Source organism: Pristiophorus japonicus, unplaced genomic scaffold (genome assembly GCF_044704955.1).
Source record: "Pristiophorus japonicus isolate sPriJap1 unplaced genomic scaffold, sPriJap1.hap1 HAP1_SCAFFOLD_587, whole genome shotgun sequence".
In the NCBI taxonomy this organism is placed as follows: Eukaryota; Metazoa; Chordata; class Chondrichthyes; family Pristiophoridae; genus Pristiophorus; species Pristiophorus japonicus.
This window is the reverse complement of record NW_027254496.1, coordinates 89,475-107,383: the sequence shown is the minus strand read 5'-3', so window position 1 is coordinate 107,383 and position 17,909 is coordinate 89,475. Positions and strand designations below refer to the sequence as shown.

The window sequence follows — 17,909 nt, the reverse complement described above, 5'->3', positions numbered from 1 at the left end:
ACTCAATCCACATGGTCACAGTTCCCCTAATTCCATGTCCCATGGACGAATTGGTTACACGCAGGGCTCGAGCATCAGTTACACTTACTTGTTTCTCAAGCCCTGAGGTGAGGAGTAAAGTTTGGGCTGAACATTTCCTTATCCATGGGCAAACATTTAGAGAAGGTCCACAGAAGCACACAATCTACATGTCAGATGGAATAGGGCACGAGACAACCAGAGCCTGACCTGCGAGCTGAAGCTGGACTCATTAGCAACAAGGTGTACAAGGGAAGAAAATGAATGCTCAGGGGGATAGAAGGAGGAAACGTCAAGTGCAGGGCAAAGTTCAAGGCTATTGGAGAGTGATCTTGGTGTGAGTGCCTGATAACTTCGTTTAAAGGGGAAAGGTGATGCGAAAAATTGATTATAGTCAAAGAGCATTAACTTTTACTTACAGTCTTTAACATGGAGAAAGCACCTCACAAAAATGGATGTTCAGCCATAAATGAGATGTTGGAAGGGGTGACCACAAGCTTGGTCAAAGAGGTGGTTTTTAATGAGGTGCCTTAAGGAAGGAGAGAGAAATGGAGAGGTTTAGGGAGGGAGTTCCACAGTGGTACTTAGGTGGCTGAAAGTATGGCTACCAATGGTGGGCTGAAGGAAATGAGGCCAGAGTGTGAGGATATGAGAGCTCGGGGTGAGGGTTGTAGGACTAGAGAAGATGACAGTGGTAGGAAGGGCCAAGGCCATAGAGGGATTTACACACAAGGATGAGCATGTTAAATTTGGGGCACTGGGAGACCTAAAGTAAATGTAGGTCAGCGAGAACAGAGGTAATGGGCGAGCAGGACTGGGTGTGTGGGTGGAATATGGGCAGCAGAGTTGTGGATAAGCTGGAATTCAGGGAAGGTGGGGAGTAGGAGACCTGCTAGGAGAACATTGGAATAGTTGAGTCTGGAGAGGATAAAGCCATGAATGAGGGTTTCAGTAGTGGATGGGCTGAGACGGGCGATGTTGCAGAGCCCCACACAATTTGCAACTCACGGTTGCAGAGAAGCTAGGCTGACTTCAGTACCATACTAAGGGAGGTGTTGCCTTTTAGATGATGCAAAAGACCCTGTTGCACTTTTCAACAGAGCCAGGAGTTCTCCCAGTGTCTTTCAACCAACACCACCAAAAACTGAACAGGTAGTAATTTATCTTTGCTGTTTGTGGGGCCTTTCTCTGTGTGCAAGTATCATCATAGGCTGTCCCTTGTATCGAGGATGACTTACTTCCACGCCAAAAAGGAATGAGTTTGCAGGTATTCAGGGTCCCGAACTGCATATTGATGGGTGGAAGATGCCTGTGCGTGGAATGCAAATATATTGCAGCTCTTACAGCCAAACACTTTACTTTGGTATTGCAATTATCACGTAAATGAGGAAATTGCCATAAACACAAATGTATAACCCAAGGTGCTAATAAGAAATACTGTGTACAAATATAGCAAACAAATTTATCCTGTGACGACACTTCAGAAGTTATTCATTCCTGAGTATTTTGGCATATCCTGAGGAAATGACAGGTGCTCTATAAATGCAAGTTTCCCTTTTTATAATTGAAGCTTTTTGTAATGTATTTCAGCATTATCTGTGTAGAGTCTATCGCTGACAAAGGAACAGAGGGCACCTAGGTCCCAGTCCACTGATTAAGTTTGCGAAGTGTTGCAATTTACCTTTAGGGTCTTCCACCCCACCCAACCCCGACACCATGAGGGACTCCCACCTCAATACCCCTGCATTTGGGGGTCTCCGTCACTCTGAGAAAAGTGAGACAAGAGTCTGGGAGCGCACCTCACATCCATATTAAACCTGACTTATAATTCCTCAATTCTCCTCCTCGTGTCCTTCTCTTTGATCCCTGTACTACTCTGGTCACCTTAACCACACTGGCCCCAGTTTTCTTCCTTTATTTCACTGCAATGAATTTTGATTGCAGCTGCACCATCTCTTGAGCCTTTCCCACTGTCGATCTCTGCAGATTGTTGAGCTCCAGTAAACTTTCTTGAATTGACTTTACACTCTTTCAAAGTTTTCTCTTTTTTACTAATGAATTTGCTAATGAACCACACAAGCATTTCACCTGATTACATGTCTCTGATTGGAAGAATATAAAACCTAGGGCCACCTGGTAAAATTATGTTATTTTATTCATCTGTTGAATATTTACAGGATTACATTTACATTTCTGTTCCATTTCTTGAGTTCATTTTAAGGGGAAATATCACCTTGGTAAATGGATAAAGCAGTTTGCCATGTTTGTGCATTGTGTTTGTACGTAGCACCTTGTGTTAAAAGTTGATGTTCATGGCAATTTCATAATGTTGAAGTAAAAATTGCAAGTTTTTAAATGCAAGAACTGATTCTGTTTAGATGGAACTCCTTTAACCAATTTTATTGTTAAAGATTTTTTTTTAAACTGTAATCTTTCTTTCGGGCTTTCTGTGATGCAGATTGGCAACATGCTTTACATTTGTGTTTACCTTTTGTTCTTGGGATGTGGACAACACTGGCAAGGCAGTATTTTATTGAGGGGACACAGTATGTGAGTCACCTATAGGCCAGGCTGGGTGTGAGCAGCAGGTTTTTCCTTCTCTGAAGGGCATGAGTGAACCAGTTGGGTTTTTATAACAATCCGGCAGTTTTCATGGTCATTTTATCTGGTGCCAGCCCACAAATCACCAAATTTAATTAACTCTATTTTACCACTTGCTATGGTAGGAGTTGAACTCAGGGACTGAAATTCACCTCCACCCGAAACGAGGCACACCTATCGTTTTCAAAGTGTTCTGGCGGGCAGTTATCCGGAGAAATTCAGCTCCTCGGGGTTTTTTTTCCAGCAGAGTGGAATTGGCCTCATGGGGGCAGTAGTGGCCATCACTAGCGGGCGGGTAGTGGCCATCACTAGCGGGCGGGTAGTGGCCATCACTAGCGGGCGGGAGTGGCCATCACTAGCGGGCGGGAGTGGCCATCACTAGCGGGCGGGAGTGGCCATCACTAGCAGGCGGGTAGTGGCCATCACTAGCGGGCGGGAGTGGCCATCACTAGCGGGCGGGTAGTGGCCATCACTATCGGGCGGGTAGTGGCCATCACTAGCGGGCGGGTAGTGGCCATCACTAGCGGGCGGGTAGTGGCCATCACTAGCGGGCGGGTAGTGGCCATCACTAGCGGGCGGGAGTGGCCATCACTAGCGGGCGGGAGTGGCCATCACTAGCAGGCGGGTAGTGGCCATCACTAGCGGGCGGGAGTGGCCATCACTATCGGGCGGGTAGTGGCCATCACTATCGGGCGGGTAGTGGCCATCACTATCGGGCGGGTAGTGGCCATCACTAGCGGGCGGGTAGTGGCCATCACTAGCGGGCGGGAGTGGCCATCACTAGCGGGCGGGAGTGGCCATCACTAGCGGGCGGGAGTGGCCATCACTAGCGGGCGGGAGTGGCCATCACTAGCGGGCGGGTAGTGGCCATCACTAGCGGGCGGGTAGTGGCCATCACTAGCGGGCGGGTAGTGGCCATCACTAGCGGGAGGGTAGTGGCCATCACTAGCTGGCGGGTAGTGGCCATCACTAGCGGGCGGGTAGTGGCCATCACTAGCGGGCGGGTAGTGGCCATCACTAGCGGGCGGGTAGTGGCCATCACTAGCGGGCGGGTAGTGGCCATCACTAGCGGGCGGGAGTGGCCATCACTAGCGGGCGGGTAGTGGCCATCACTAGCGGGCGGTAGTGGCCATCACTAGCGGGCGGGAGTGGCCATCACTAGCGGGCGGGTAGTGGCCATCACTAGCGGGCGGGTAGTGGCCATCACTAGCGGGAGGGTAGTGGCCATCACTAGCGGGCGGGTAGTGGCCATCACTAGCGGGCGGGTAGTGGCCATCACTAGCGGGCGGGTAGTGGCCATCACTAGCGGGCGGGTAGTGGCCATCACTAGCGGGCGGGTAGTGGCCATCACTAGCGGGCGGGAGTGGCCATCACTAGCGGGCGGGTAGTGGCCATCACTAGCGGGCGGGTAGTGGCCATCACTAGCGGGCGGGTAGTGGCCATCACTATCGGGCGGGTAGTGGCCATCACTAGCGGGCGGGTAGTGGCCATCACTAGCGGGCGGGAGTGGCCATCACTAGCGGGCGGGAGTGGCCATCACTAGCGGGCGGGAGTGGCCATCACTAGCGGGCGGGAGTGGCCATCACTAGCGGGCGGGAGTGGCCATCACTAGCGGGCGGGTAGTGGCCATCACTAGCGGGCGGGAGTGGCCATCACTAGCGGGCGGGAGTGGCCATCACTAGCGGGCGGGAGTGGCCATCACTAGCAGGCGGGTAGTGGCCATCACTAGCGGGCGGGAGTGGCCATCACTAGCGGGCGGGTAGTGGCCATCACTATCGGGCGGGTAGTGGCCATCACTAGCGGGCGGGTAGTGGCCATCACTAGCGGGCGGGTAGTGGCCATCACTAGCGGGCGGGTAGTGGCCATCACTAGCGGGCGGGAGTGGCCATCACTAGCGGGCGGGAGTGGCCATCACTAGCAGGCGGGTAGTGGCCATCACTAGCGGGCGGGAGTGGCCATCACTATCGGGCGGGTAGTGGCCATCACTATCGGGCGGGTAGTGGCCATCACTAGCGGGCGGGTAGTGGCCATCACTAGCGGGAGGGTAGTGGCCATCACTAGCGGGCGGGTAGTGGCCATCACTAGCGGGCGGGTAGTGGCCATCACTAGCGGGCGGGTAGTGGCCATCACTAGCGGGAGGGTAGTGGCCATCACTAGCGGGAGGGTAGTGGCCATCACTAGCGGGCGGGTAGTGGCCATCACTAGCGGGAGGGTAGTGGCCATCACTAGCGGGCGGGTAGTGGCCATCACTAGCGGGAGGGTAGTGGCCATCACTAGCGGGCGGGTAGTGGCCATCACTAGCGGGCGGGTAGTGGCCATCACTAGCGGGCGGGTAGTGGCCATCACTAGCGGGCGGGTAGTGGCCATCACTAGCGGGCGGGTAGTGGCCATCACTAGCGGGCGGGTAGTGGCCATCACTAGCGGGCGGGAGTGGCCATCACTAGCGGGCGGGTAGTGGCCATCACTAGCGGGCGGGTAGTGGCCATCACTAGCGGGCGGGAGTGGCCATCACTAGCGGGCGGGTAGTGGCCATCACTAGCGGGCGGGTAGTGGCCATCACTAGCGGGCGGGTAGTGGCCATCACTAGCGGGCGGGTAGTGGCCATCACTAGCGGGCGGGAGTGGCCATCACTAGCGGGCGGGAGTGGCCATCACTAGCGGGCGGGAGTGGCCATCACTAGCGGGCGGGTAGTGGCCATCACTAGCGGGCGGGTAGTGGCCATCACTAGCGGGCGGGTAGTGGCCATCACTAGCGGGCGGGTAGTGGCCATCACTAGCGGGCGGGAGTGGCCATCACTAGCGGGCGGGAGTGGCCATCACTAGCGGGCGGGTAGTGGCCATCACTAGCGGGCGGGAGTGGCCATCACTAGCGGGCGGGTAGTGGCCATCACTAGCGGGCGGGTAGTGGCCATCACTAGCGGGCGGGTAGTGGCCATCACTAGCGGGCGGGAGTGGCCATCACTAGCGGGCGGGTAGTGGCCATCACTAGCGGGCGGGAGTGGCCATCACTAGCGGGCGGGAGTGGCCATCACTAGCGGGCGGGTAGTGGCCATCACTAGCGGGCGGGTAGTGGCCATCACTAGCGGGCGGGAGTGGCCATCACTAGCAGGCGGGTAGTGGCTATCACGAGCGGGCGGGTAGTGGCCATCACTAGCGGGCGGGAGTGGCCATCACTAGCGGGCGGGAGTGGCCATCACTAGCGGGCGGGAGTGGCCATCACTAGCGGGCGGGAGTGGCCATCACTAGCGGGCGGGAGTGGCCATCACTAGCGGGCAGTAGTGGGGACGGGGCAGACTAGCTGCCGCTGATGATGTCATCGCGCTGGCATGTCACCCCTTCAGTTAAAGGGGAGGGCCATTGTGAACTCTGCATATGTTTAAGTTCGGTCCACTGGGCCACCAGGGAGGGTTTCGGCAGGGCCAGCGGTCTGGCACACAAGAGGGATGGGCCAGGCTGCATGTTGGCGGCCCGGCCGGACCCGGAGGTATAATTGTTAGGCCGACTTGGGAGTCGGCCGGCAAAAAAATAAAATGGCGTTGCCTGTAGCGGCCACTCCCTTCTAAGGGCCAGCGAGGCCCAACAAGGAGTGCATCGACAGAAAAAGCTGTCGGGGACACCGAGTGGCGGCATCGAGCAGCTGCCGGAAGACTTTTGAAGGTGAATTTCCCTCCGGGGTGGCTCCATTGCGGTGCGCGCTCTGATGACGTCTTTAACGACGCATCTGCAGGAGTGGGGCTTATCCTCACCGCAGCAAAAAGCCCCGCTGTAAATTTAGCGAGCGTCGGCCAGTCCGCTGCATGTCACCGGCCATTTGGCACAGCCCCTTTCAGCCGGCCCCACTGTCTTTGGCTCGCTAGTCCAGTCCCACAAGCATAAGGCTATCATGTGATATTTCCATTGCCTTTTACATAGAAGTTACACCACAGAAACAGGCCGGTCGGCTGAACTTAGATCATGCCTGCCTTTACCCTCTGCACAAGAAAATAGTCCTAATCAATGTGCTGTTGATCTTTGACAGGGCATGTGCAGAGGCCTGGGCTCGAGGGGGGTGGAGAGCGGAGAAGGAAGAACGGGACGAATGGGAAACGAGCGAGAGGAAGAAGATGCAGGAGAGTATTGATGCTTTGTCCGCGATCAAGAGGAAAGCTGAGGAGAAACATAGACGCCGAGAAATGGAAGAAAGAGGTAGAGGCTGAGCTGACTGTGTCTGGACCTTTAAAGGAGCTACACGTTCTTCATTCTGAATGCTTCATACACCAAAACAGTTAAACCATAGAATACAAACTGGTCTTTCTATTGCACATCATGAATTGTGGCACTGAAATCAGTGAGCTCTGCTTGGATTCCAGCCTTTCATTTCAATGGAACCAAAATTCACCGATTTAATGTCATTGCCAAAAGACCCGGAGGCGAAATGAGTCCCGACATTCAGTATTGAATGAGCAGAAATTCCTTGCAATGAAATATTGGGAAGATGGAAACAATTGTCTTCGGTCCCCACCACAAACTCTGTTCCCTAAACACCAACTCCATTGCCCTCCGTGGCCAGGGTCTGAGAATGAACTAGATCGCCATCTTGTTTGATGCTGAGCTAAGCTTCTGACCCTGTATCCTCTCCCTCACCAAGACCGCCTACTTCCACCTCCGTAACTGGTAGCAATGCGGTGGAGGAGGATTTCCTGGAGTGTATTAAGGATGGTTTTCTAGACCAATATGTCAAGGAACCAACTAGAGAGCTGGCCATCCTAGACTGGGTGATGTGTAATGAGAAAGGACTAATTAGCAATCTTGTTGTGCAAGGCTCCTTGGGGAAGAGTGACCATAATATGGTAGAATTCTTCATTAAGATGGAGAGTGACACAGTTAATTGGGAACCTAGGGTCCTGAACTTAAGGAAAGGTAACTTCGACGGTATGAGGCGTGAATTGGCTAGAATAGACTGGCAGAGGATACTTAAAGGGTTGACTGTGGATAAGCAGTGGCAAACATTTAAAGATCACATGGATGAACTTCAGCAATTGTATATCCCTGTCTAGAGTAAAAATAAAACAGGGAAAGTGGCTCAACCATGGCTAACAAGGGAAATTAAGGATAGTGTTAAAGCCAAGGAAGAGGCATATAATTTGGCTAGAAAAAGCAACGAACCTGAGGACTAGGAGAAATTAAGAATTCAACAGAGGAACACTAAGGGTTTAATTAAGAGGGGGAAAATAGAGTACGAAAGGAAGCTTGCAGGGAACATAAAAACTCACTGCAAAAGCTTCTATAAATATGTGAAGAGAAAAAGATTAGTGAAGACAAACATAAGTCCCTTGCAGTCGGACTCAGGTGAATTTATAATGGGGAACAAAGAGATGGCAGACCAATTGAACAAATACTTCGGTTCTGTCTTCACGAAGGAAGACACAAATAACCTTCCGAATGTACTAAGGGACAGTAGGTCGAGTGAGAAGGAGGAACTGAAGGATATCCTTATCAGGCGGGAAGTTGTGTTAGAGAAATTGATGGGATTGAAGGCCGATAAATCCCCGGGGCTTGATGGTCTGCATCCCAGAATACTCAAAGAAGTAGCCCTAGAAATAGTGGATGCATTGGTGATCATTTTCCAACAGTCTATTGACTCTGGATCAGTTCCTATGGACTGGAGGGTAGCTAATGTAACACCACTTTTTAAAAAAGGAGGGAGAGTGAAAATGGGGAATTATAGACCGGTTAGCCTGACATCAGTAGTGGGGAAAATGTTGGAATCAATAATTAAGGATGAAATAGCAGCGCATTTGGAAAGCAGTGATAGGATTGGACCAAGTCAGCATGGATTTATGAAAGGGAAATCATGCTTGACGAAGCTTCTGGAATTTTTTGAGCGTGTAACTAGCAGAGTGGACAAGGGAGGACCAGTGGATGTGGTGTATTTGGACTTTCAAAAGGCTTGTGACAAGGTCCCGCACAAGAGATTGGTGTGCACATGGTATTGGGGGTAATATACGGACGTGGATAGAGAACTGGTTGGCAGATAGGAAGCAGAGAGTCGGGATAAACGGGTCCTTTTCAGAATGGCAGGCAGTGACTAGTGGAGTGCCGCAGGGCTCAGTGCTGGGACCTCAGCTCTTTACAATGTACCTTAACGACTTAGATGAAGGAATTGAGTGTAATATCTCCAAGTTTGCAGATGACACTAAACTGGGTGGTGGTGTGAGTTGTGAGGAGGACGCCAAGAGGCTGCAACGTGACTTGGACAGGTTGGGTGAGTGGGCAAATGCATGGCAGACGCAGTATAATGTGGATAAATGTGAAGTTATCCATTTTGGGGGCAAAACCACGAAGGCAAAATATTATCTGGATGGCGGCAGATTAAGAAAAGAGGAGGTGCAACGAGACCTGGGTGTCATGGTTCATCAGTCATTGAAAGTTGGCATACAGGTACAGCAGGCGGTGAAGAAGGCAAAAATGGTATGTTGGCCTTCATAGCTAAGGGATTTGAGTATAGGAGCAGGGAGGTCTTACTGCAGTTTTACAGAGCCGTAGTGAGGCCTCACCTGGAATATTGTGTTCAGTTTTGGTCTCCTAATCTGAGGAAGGACGTTCTTGCTATTGAGGGAGTGCAGCGAAGGTTCACCAGACTGATTCCAGGGAAGGCTGGGCTGTCATATGAGGAGAGACTGGATCAACTGGGCCTTTATTCACTGGAGTTTAGAAGGATGAGAGGGGATCTCATAGAAACGCATAAGATTCTGACGGGATTGGACAGGTTGGATGCAGGAAGAATGTTCCCGATGTTGGGGAAGTCCAGAACCAGGGGACATAGTCTTCGGATAAGGGTTAGGCCATTTAGGACTGAGATGAGGAGAAACTTCTTCACACAGAGTTGTTAACCTATGGAATTCCCTGCCGCAGAGAGTTGTTGATGCCAGTTCATTCAAGAGGGAGTTAGATATGGCCCTTACGGCTAAGGGGATCAAGGGGTATGAAGAGAAAGCAGGAAAGGGGTACTGAGGGAATGATCAGTCGAATGGCCTACTCCTGCACCTATTTTCTATGTTTCTATGTAACATCGCTCGTCTCATAAGAACACAAGAAACAGGAGCAGGGGTAGGCCATTCAGCCCTTCGAGCCTGCTCCGCCATTCAATAAAACCTTCCCACACTATACCCATAGCTCTTGATTCCCTGAATATCCAAAAATCTATTGATTTCCTTCTTGAATATAATCAACGACTGAGCTTCCAGTAGCGAATTCCAAAGATTCACAACAGTCTGAGAAAATAAATGTCTCCTCATCTCAATCCTAAATGACCGACCCCTTATTCTGAGACTGTGACCCCTGGTTCTAGACTCCCCAGCCCGGAGGAAACATCCTCCCTGCATCTACCCTGTCAAGCCCTGTAATCATTTTATGTTTCAATGAGATCACTACTACTTCTAAATTGTCGGGAATATAGACCTCCTCAATCTCTCCTCATCCCCCCCCCCCATCCCAGGAATCACTCTGGTGAAACTTCATTGCATTCCCTTAAGGCAATTATTCCCTTCCTTGGGTAAGGAGACCAAGACTGTAGATAGTAATCCAGGTCTCACCAGGACCCTATATAATTGCAATCTCTGCTCTTATCTCAGCCTGCCTGTTGCTGAAACTCTCATCCCTGACTTTATTACCTCAGACTTGACTATTCCAATGCTCTCCTGGCCTCCCTCCCACCTAGCACATTCTGTAAACTTGAGCTCATCCATCACCTCTGTGCTTGCTCCCTGTTCAGCAACACCTCAATTTAAAACTTCCCATCTTTGTGTTCAAATTGCTCTATGACCTCGCTCTTCCCGGTCTCTCTAAACAGACCTACAAACCTCTGGCAAACACTGTGCTCATGCCATTGTGACCCAATTTCCTTTGCTCAACCATTGGTGGCCGTGCCTTCAGCCGTCTAGGCCGTAAGTTCTGGAACTCCCTCCCTAAACCTCTCCGCTTCTTTTCCTCCTTTAAGTCGTCCTTAAAACCTCCCTCTTTGACCAAGCTTTTCTTCATTTGTGTTGATATCTCTTTACATGACTCGGTGTCAATTGTTGTCTGGGAAGTGCCTTGGGATGTTTTACTGTGTTAAAGGCGCTATATAAATGCAAGTTGTTGTTGCCTGCCTGTCATTGAGGCGCAGATGGAGCCTCTTCCAACAGTGCCTAAGATTTTACAGGTTTTTGAAAGCTTATTTTTTTTACACTTTAATCTCACTTATTTTTAATTGTAGGTGAAGAGCTTCCTTCAGCGACCAGTGTGTCTGGTGTAACTCCAAGTGCAGATAGCCAGCAAAAGATTGAGAAGTTTGTGAATGAATTAAGAAAAATCCAGGAGGAGACCCTGGCAGACCAGCAGCAAGAGACTGAGAGAGAGGGAGCTGACACAGCCACCGAGGGCCCACTGAAGGGATCTGATCCAGGTACACCACACCAGGCTCTCGTACCTTGCAGTTCAGCTGGACAGCGTGATACTGAGCTTGAGCAATCAGAGGAAGGCATTTTCTCACCGTTACTCAGCATCTCTGACTGATTGCAGAGCATGGCCTTCAACAGTGAAACTGCAGGTTCATATATTCAAATTGCCTCTTGGTATTTTTGAACAGTTTTGTCACTGAAATTTGCAGAGAAATCATTAACACTGAAAATCAACATGGCTATTGTCCCTTTTAAGACATCTGATATTGAATTTAGACAAGCAAAGTTTCCTTCCCATGCTGCACCTCGCCTTGATTAATCAACCACTTATTCCTTGCTGTCATTCATACGAATTTGCTCGCTTATGTTACCCTCCAAGTTAGCGTGAACGTACTTCATCTTATCTACTTTATATTAAAAAGTTTGCATTGTCCTTAATGAGGCACTGTGTTCTCAGAGGCTTTCCCCACTATTCAACCCAAGTCTGAGTGGGCTCCTCAGCAAGGACTTGCATCCATGACATCACCTTTACTGTGCATTGTTGGAACACCAGCATGTGGCTCTGAGACCATACTGTCTCCCATCTATGCAGTACACCTTGCTATAGATGGAGGACTCCAGAACCCTGATCCCCAGACACCTGTCCATGCTTGAGCTGCTTTTGCAGACTGCACTGCTGCTGCTGGCCAGCTCTCGCTGCGCTTCTCGCAGGTATCCTTTGGTTCCTGGAGGGTGCATGGAATCTGTGTGAAAATCTGTTCCAGAGCAGAGGCATGCCGTTTCTCTACCATCACCTTCACTTCCACTTCAATAACCACGTCTGATGTTTGACTGAATCATATCTGCGCCATTGTCTCAAAATCAAAATGTCAAACATTATTGGGAGGCCAGTCAGTCTGCAAGATTTTTTTGAAGTACCCTGTATATGAAGTATTTTTAACACTTGCTAGATCCTGTCATTTTATGGTCTGTTTGAAACGTACTGGCTCAATTTGTCTTTCTAATCTCTGTTGTCAGATATGTTGTCAAAGACGATGGCTGCTCAGAGGATTCTAGTAACGGAACTGGTCAAGACAGACAGCATAGAGACCATCAGTTTGGAAGGGGAAGGAAAGCTGTACGTTGATGTGAGTCAAGGAGCTATCTGTGCAAAAGTGATCAGGACTCACCAACTTTAAAGGGTTGTTTTGAAAAGTCTTCAGATATCAAAATCGTATAGCACAGTGTGGCCATTCGGTCTATGCTGCCTGCGCCGGCTCTTTGAAGTAAATATCACTTAGTCCCACTCCTCTTTCCCCATAGCCCACCAAATTGCTCCAAGTATATATTCCATTCCCATTTGAAAGTTACTATTCAATCTGCTCCCACAGACCTTTCAGGCAGTGCGTTCCAGACCAAAAAAATATTCTCATCTCCTCCCTGGTTCTTTATGTGCGCGCACGAGGTCCGTGCAGCAGAGCAGGTCTCCAGTCGTCTTGGTTAACCCTTGCCACTGGACCAAGACCGAGCTCTGTCAAGCCCGTGTGGTGGTTGGTGTACAACAGCCACCCCATATTAAAAAAAGTCCACGCACAGGCATCTTCCATCCTTCAGGATGTAGTTTGGGATCTGGAATATTAGGTCCTTCATTGAAACACCTGTGAACTCACCCCTTTTTTTGGAGTGGAAGCAAGTCACCCTCGCTTCGAGGGACTGCCTATGATGACCACCTGTTGCCACCCAGAATCGGCGAGCAAGGCCCATTTTTACCGCTGAGTGGTCTTTCCCAGATTTTTTCATAAAACTTCCACCCAAATACCGTCAGGATCTCGGAGGTCCTTTTGACAATACTGGGGCGGAACTTAGCTTCCACGAAACTCGGGCCCTTCATGATATTGAACACCTCTATTCAATTCCCCCTTAATATTCTCTGTTCTAAGGAGAACAACCCCAGCTTTTCCAGTCTCTCCATGTAACTCAAGTCCCTCATCCTTAATACTTTTGGAGTAAATCTCCTCTGCACCCTCTCTAAGGCCCACAACTGAGGCCTAGTCAGCAATTTATAAAGGTTTAGTATAACTTCCTTTTGCACTCTATGCCTCTGTTTATAAACCCAAAGATCCTGTAAGCTTTTTTAACAGCCTTCTCAACTTGCCCTGCCACCTGAAAAGATTTGTGTGCATACAGCCCCAGGTGTCTCTGTTCCTGCACCCCCTACCATATAGTTTATATTGCGTCGTCTCATTCTTTCAGAATGCATGACTTCACACCTCTGCATTAAATTTCATCTGGCATATGTCCGCCCATTTCACCAGTTTGTCTATGTCCTCCTGAAATCTGTTCCATTCCTTCTCACTGTTTAATAGTGAGGTGGAATAGGAACAGGAGGAAGCCACACAGACCCTCGTGCCTGCTCTGCTATTCAATTAGATCATGGCTGATCTGTATCTCAACTCCATTTACCTACCTCTGTTCCATATCCCTTGATACCCTAGCATGATATATAGCCATCGATCTCAGTCTTGAAGGTTCCAATTGTCCCAGCATCCACAGCCTTTTGGGAAGTCACTTCCAGATTTCCACTACCCTTTGTGTGGAAAAAAGTGTTTCCTGATCTCACTCCTAAATGTCTGTGGAAAATGACTAATGGAGTAGCCTTTTTCAAGGGCATTAGTCAGCTAGTTGGGTTTTTATGACAATCCAACAATTAATGGTTACTTTTAATGATACCAGTTTTTATTTCCAATTTTTTTAACTGAATTCAAATTCTAAAACATGCATGGTGGGATTGAACTAATAGAAACACAGAAACATAGAAAATAGGTGCAGGAGTAGGCCATTCGGCCCTTCGAGCCTGCACCGCCATTCAATAAGATCATGGCTGATCATGCAACTTCAGTACCCCATTCCTGCTTTCTCTCCATATCCCTTGCCCTTTCGAATATATCCAGCTAACTGACAACAACTTTCTGTGGTAGAGAATTCCACAGGTTCACAATTCTCTGAGTGAAGAAGTTTCTCCTCATCTCGGTCCTAAATGGCCTACCCCTTATCCTTAGATTGTGACCCCTGGTTCTGGACTTCCCCAACATTGGGAACATTGTTCCTGCATCTAACCTGTCCAATCCTGTCAATTTTATATGCTTCTATGAGATCCCCTCTCATTCTTCTATATTCAAGTGAATATAAGCCTAGTTAATCCAGTCTTTCTTCATATGTCAGTCCTGCCATCCCGGGAATCAGTCTGGTGAACCTTCGCTGCACTCCCTCAATAGCAGGAATGTCTTTCCTCAGATTAGGAGACCAAAACACAATATTCAAGGTGTGGATCACCAAGGCCCTGTACAACTGCAGTAAGACCTCCCTGCTCCCGTACTCAAATCCTTTCGCTTTGAAGGCCAACATGCCATTTGCCGCCTTCACCGCCTGCTGTACCTGCATGCCAACTTTCAACGTATCATGACACCCAGTCTCGTTGCACCTCCCCTTTTCCTAATCTGTCGCCATTCAGATAATACTCTGGTTTCCTGTTTTTGCCACCAAAGTGGATAACCTCACATTTATCCACATTATACTGCATCTGCCATGTATTTACCCACTCACCTAACCTGTCCAAGTCACTCTGCAGCCTCTTAACATCCTCCTCACAGCTCACACCACCTCCCAGTTTAATGTGATCTGCAAACTTGGAGATATTACACTCAATTCCTTCATCCAAATCATTAATGTATATTGTAAAGAGCTGGGGTCCCAGCACTGAGCCCTGCGGCACTCCACTAGTCACTGCCTGCCATTCTGAAAAGGACCCGTTTATCCTGACTCTCTGCTTCCTGTCTGCCAACCAGTTCTCTATCCACGTCAGTACATTACCCCCAATACCATGTGCTTTAATTTTGCACACCAATCTCTGTGTGGGACCTTGTCACAAGCCTTTTAAAAGTCCAAATACACCATATCCACTGGTTCTCCTTGTCCACTCTACTAGTTACATCCATAAAAAATTCTAGTCTATTTGTCAAGCATGATTTCCCTTTCATAAATCCATGCTGACTTGGACTGATCCTGTCACTGCTTTCCAAACACACTGCTATTACATCTTTAATAATTGATTCTAAATTTTCCCCACTACCGACGTCAGGCTAACCGATCTATAATTCCCTGTTTTATCTCCCTTTTTTTTTAAAAAGTGGGGTTACATTAGCTACCCTCCAATCCATGGGAACTGATCCATGCATTGTTGGAAAATTACCACCAATGCATCCACTATTTCTAGTGCCACTTCCATAAGTACTCTGGGATACAGACTATCAGGCCCTGGGGATTTATTGGCCTTCCATCCCATCAATTTCCCTAAAACAATTTCCTGACTATTAAGGATTTCCTTCAGTTCCTCCTTCTCACTAGACCCTCGGTCCCCTAATATTTCTGGAAGGTTAGTTGTGTCTTCCTGAAGACAGAACCAAAGTATTTGTTCAATTGGTCTGCCATTTCTTTGTTCCCCATTGTAAATTCACCTGAATCCGACTGTAAGGGGTGGTTTGCAGGGGATCAGCTTTCCCTTCTGACCTTATATGAGCGGTTCCGAATCGCTCCCACAGCCTTGGTTCTGGACACTGGAATTATGAAGGGACTGTGACAGACTTGGACAGACAATCGGTTTCAAGGTAGGAAGTAGGTATGGCTTTATTGTGTTTAAAAAGAAGTAAAAGGCACACCTTTAATAACACACACACAGACCAATACACACTGAAGGGTACAACACATTGAATAAATTGTCAAATGACAGCCTGTGGGGAAAAGAATACAGCTTAAACTCTAAATGGGGTAAAAAGGAGAATGCAGCTACATTTGCACAAGTTATCCCAGCCTCGCTCCTCCCAATTCCCCTAAGTAACTAAGTTATAGCTCTGAGGGTTCAGGGGCTATGCTCACCAATCCCTTTAGACAGTTGCCGGTGAATCACGGTTTCAGGGTTCGCTGCACTTGGCCTTCTAGGCGAGCCGCACCCTGGACGGAGGAGAGGACTTCGGACTGCGTAGTCTTCGGTTGGGGTGCATCCGTTGATGCGGTAAGTTGCGTTTCGGATGTATGGGATAAGTACCCACTTTCTTTGGTTAAGAATAGTTTTAGTTAGTCCCTTTTGGTAATTTCTCACACGTTGGTCGTTCAGAAATAGTTTGTAGAGTGGAAATAAAGGTCGATACTTCAGTTTTTGCTGAGTTGGTTTCGGTTGGTCGTTTCGTTGGTTGCGGTGGCCCAGGTTGTCAATTTGGTTGCTGAAAACCTTCCGTTTCGTGGGCCTCGTGCTCAGTCGGTCCTTGACGATTTCTTGTAGTTTCCTTCACTACTCCATTTCTTCACTCCCCAGCTCCGGCTGCTTGTGTCTGTGTCTGTGTTCCCGTCTGTGCTCTGCTTCTCTCCTGTCTTCTACTAGTTTCTGTGTTCTGCTAGTTTTCCTTGTTCTGCTAGTCTGCGTGCTGCTCCTTTCCTTGTAAAAACTGGAGGATAGATATGTCCCAAAAAAAGGCTCCGTTATCTCCCATCAAATCTCTTGGGCTCTGTTTGAACTGTTCTGTCCATTGATTTTCAAATGTTTCCTTTGTCAGCAGTAACTCGATTAGGGTCTGAGAATGTGCTATCACTGGTTTTGCATTGTTTTAGGATTGTCCAGTTTCTTAACCATGATTTCCATTGTGCTTGATTGGGTAATTCGATTATCTCTTAGGGGGTGAATAGTTCCCCCAGACAGTCTGGGATCCTTAATACACGAATTTGGCCCCACCTCCTGTATTTGGTAACTCCTTTTCACAGCCAAAATGTTGTAGAATCTTAAAATTGATATGCTCCTTCCCATAGATGTTTAGGGGATCTCAAGCTTCTGTAATTTAGGTCCATTTTGAATTCCCTTTCCTATGAGTCCAAACACTGGGGGGGGGGGTCTCCATGAATGCATCCCCTTTTATCCCCCGCAGGCTTCGTCTGCCCCTTTAAACTCATTTTAAAATCCCAGAAAGGGATTCTTCTCCTCTGTAGGGGAAAGGTACCTGGAATCTTCGCGAGATATTGGTAAATTCTACATTCCCCCCTGTGATACCATATCACTTATGGTATCATTCTTCGAGGTGAGCAAAGTTCCTGACTCCAAAGAGATAACCTTCCCCATAAATTAGCTAAACTAATATCCAAAATGCATTACACTTATGCAACATCACCATAGATGCACACTTTTCCCTTTACAGGCACAAACTTTTTACATTTATACCCTCCCAGCTTGGAGAGGGTTCAATCACTACAATTGCATTTCAGCACAGTTACATTTCATTTCAGTTACATTATATTCTCCAGCAATATAGGCAACGTACAACCACATTGCAGAAGAAAAAAACCTAGATTAAAATTAAACAACATCAATTGGTCCCCTGAGGTTTGTCCATTACCCGGTAATGTCTGCATCCTGCCCTTGAGAACTGCTCTCAGGCTGGCTGACACACAAGACAAACTCAAAACAATCACTTGAACATTACTGCAACATTACCCTTAATTCTAAACTAAACCTTAAAATATAAAATGGTGCAGTCAGCTGCCTTAAACTAAAATTAGAGCTATGTACAACCGCCACCCGTCTCCGGGTGGCCTGGTGAGTCCCTGTCAGGCCCATGTCTTGTGCGGCCTGATAGCCGCCTGGATGCTAGGGTTTCCCCGCAGCCGGTGAGCTGGAGACCCTTGTCTCTGGGACAGCTCGTTGCTACTGCTCCTGTGAGACCCTCACCGCTGGAGGCGGCTGGCTGGTGGTCCCTACTCTGAGCGGCCTCTGTTCTTCTGACCTTCGGCCTTTCCTGTCGGGCTGCCCTTCTCCTAGGGTAGAATCGCTGCGGCTCAGATGCCGGTGACC

At 48.8% G+C, this 17,909-nt stretch overlaps 1 protein-coding gene across 3 annotated transcripts in view; it reads left to right on the top strand.

Annotated features, from left to right (window-relative positions):
- The window catches only part of dnaaf1 (dynein axonemal assembly factor 1), a 113,900-nt gene that overhangs the window by 66,791 nt on the left and 29,200 nt on the right, over positions 1-17,909 (top strand). For all 3 annotated transcript variants that reach the window (XM_070873876.1, XM_070873875.1, XM_070873874.1), the window contains 3 exons: positions 6,637-6,803; positions 10,855-11,043; positions 12,056-12,165. In XM_070873876.1, the coding sequence (XP_070729977.1) occupies positions 6,637-6,803; positions 10,855-11,043; positions 12,056-12,165 (466 nt within the window). The remainder of the gene's footprint in view (positions 1-6,636; positions 6,804-10,854; positions 11,044-12,055; positions 12,166-17,909) is intronic.